This window comes from Phaethon lepturus, unplaced genomic scaffold (genome assembly GCF_000687285.1).
Source record: "Phaethon lepturus isolate BGI_N335 unplaced genomic scaffold, ASM68728v1 scaffold30128, whole genome shotgun sequence".
Lineage (NCBI taxonomy): Eukaryota > Metazoa > Chordata > Aves > Phaethontiformes > Phaethontidae > Phaethon > Phaethon lepturus.
This window is the reverse complement of record NW_010560241.1, coordinates 2,928-4,765: the sequence shown is the minus strand read 5'-3', so window position 1 is coordinate 4,765 and position 1,838 is coordinate 2,928. Positions and strand designations below refer to the sequence as shown.

Genomic DNA, 1,838 nt, shown 5'->3' with positions numbered 1-1,838 from the left:
CCAGTCGTGTCCATGCCCCCAAGAGCATCCCACGGTCCCCAGCCCTTCCTGGCCTCCTGCCCCCATCTCCTCTCCCACCCGCAGTGACTGCTCCGGCTCTTTGGAGCAGAAAGATAAAGAAAGGAAAAACAAAAAGCATTTTTCTAGCAGCTCTGCTGTTCCCAGCATCATCCAGCCTCCTGCGCTGCCCTTGCCCCCGTGCTGGTGCTCCCCAGCCCTCTATTATTTATTCCTGCAAGAAGGAACAATAAACCCATTTTTCTCCTCTGCCTCCAAAACCATCCTTTTATTTCCGCCCCCCCCGCCCCAAATTCTGCTTCCCCAGAGGGTTTTTTTAGTATTATTATTTTCCTCATGACACAGCTTGCACCTTTGGCTTCCCAGCTGTGTGGTTTTATTAACTAAAGGTCCCTTGGCTCCAAGGAATTCAAGGAAATGCCAAGCACGACTGCTTGGCTGGAGGCCTGGTCCCTTCTCCCAGTAAAACCAGCACCAGATTTCTTTGGGAAGAGCCAGGGACGAAGCCATTCCCGCGCCGCCCCCCTTCTCCCAAAAGACAACACTCTTCCCAAACCTTCTCTTTTCAGATAATCAGCCCCGGCGCAGTGGAAAGTGCTGATAAGGAGCCAGTTGTTTGCTCAAAGCTTGAACAAACCATCCCCGCCGGTTGCTCGGATAAGCCGCCACGCTTTGGTGTTCGCACGCAGAGGCTGAGCCCAGGACCCTCCCTCCGGTGGGGAAATTTTGACCCCCCAAAAGGGCCAGATTGGCTTCCAGCCCCCCAAAAAGCTGCTCGCAAAGGCTGGAAGCTGTAGCAGGAGGAAAAAACCCATGTCCTCGGGTTGATACCAGGGTGCTGCAGCCTCTGGGTGCAGCCTGGGGTGCAAATCCTGAATTTCAGACCTCCTGGGAATGCCGCCACGGGGTTTGGAGAGCCAAGGCCAGGACCCTTCCCCTACTCAGCACCAAAGAGCTGCAACACCACAGTCAAAAATCCCAGGGATATCCAGGAGAGAAAACACAGCCCGGATCTGCTTCCCAATGTCCTCGCAGAGCGCACGTCACGGACTGGTTTAACGCTGGGATTTAAATCCACCCTTACATCCCCGTGGGCATGTTTTCGGCATCCCCCGGATGTAATGGGGCTCCTCGGCACCGTGGGGTCCCGCCGCCCCGCTCTACTCACCCAGCAGATGCTTCATGATGGCCTGGTTGTGCTCCCAGAGGTTGTTGAAGGTGCCCCAGCGTGAGTGGCCGTCGGGGAGGGGATTGGCCTTGATCCAGCCCCCGCAGGCGTAGCCAAAAAAGTCCTCGCAGGGATTTACCGCCCGGTCCAGCGAGCTGAGGATGGAGCTGGTGACGGAGATGCAGGCTTCCGACAGACACACGGCAGGCGGCCCTGGGGTTGGGAAGTGACGGGTTCAGCTCTTCCACCACGGCACGGTGAGCCGCACCGGAGAGCGTCCTGCCCCACAACGAAGGATGTGGGCCAATATCCCGTCTGGTGCCTGAGCATCCCGCCCAGTACCTTAACATCCCGCTGCAGGGCAAGCGATACGGACCAGTGTCCCGTCCCATGCCCAAGCATCCCCTCCCAGGGTGAGGGACACAGGCAAGCATCCCGTCCCATGCCCGAGCATCCTGCCCACTGCCCAAGCTTCCTATCCCGTGCCCAAGCATCCTGCCCCACGGCAAGGGATGCAGGGGAGCATCCCGTCCCAGGGAACCCCCCAACAACCTGCCCCGCTCAAGGGAGCGGGGATCCCCGTGCCGTGCGAGGACTTACGGGCTCTGTACTGGAAGATGAGGCCCAGAAGACATGCCGCCAGCACGGCGGG

At 58.8% G+C, this 1,838-nt stretch overlaps 1 protein-coding gene across 1 annotated transcript in view; it reads right to left on the bottom strand.

Moving 5' to 3' along the window:
* The window catches only part of LOC104625870 (endothelin-converting enzyme 1-like), an 8,065-nt gene that overhangs the window by 5,048 nt on the left and 1,179 nt on the right, over positions 1-1,838 (bottom strand). Inside the window, 2 exon segments of the mRNA XM_010293620.1 lie at positions 1,187-1,399; positions 1,787-1,838. The exon segment at positions 1,787-1,838 is cut by the window's right edge and continues 21 nt beyond it. Of these exon segments, the coding sequence (XP_010291922.1) occupies positions 1,187-1,399; positions 1,787-1,838 (265 nt within the window).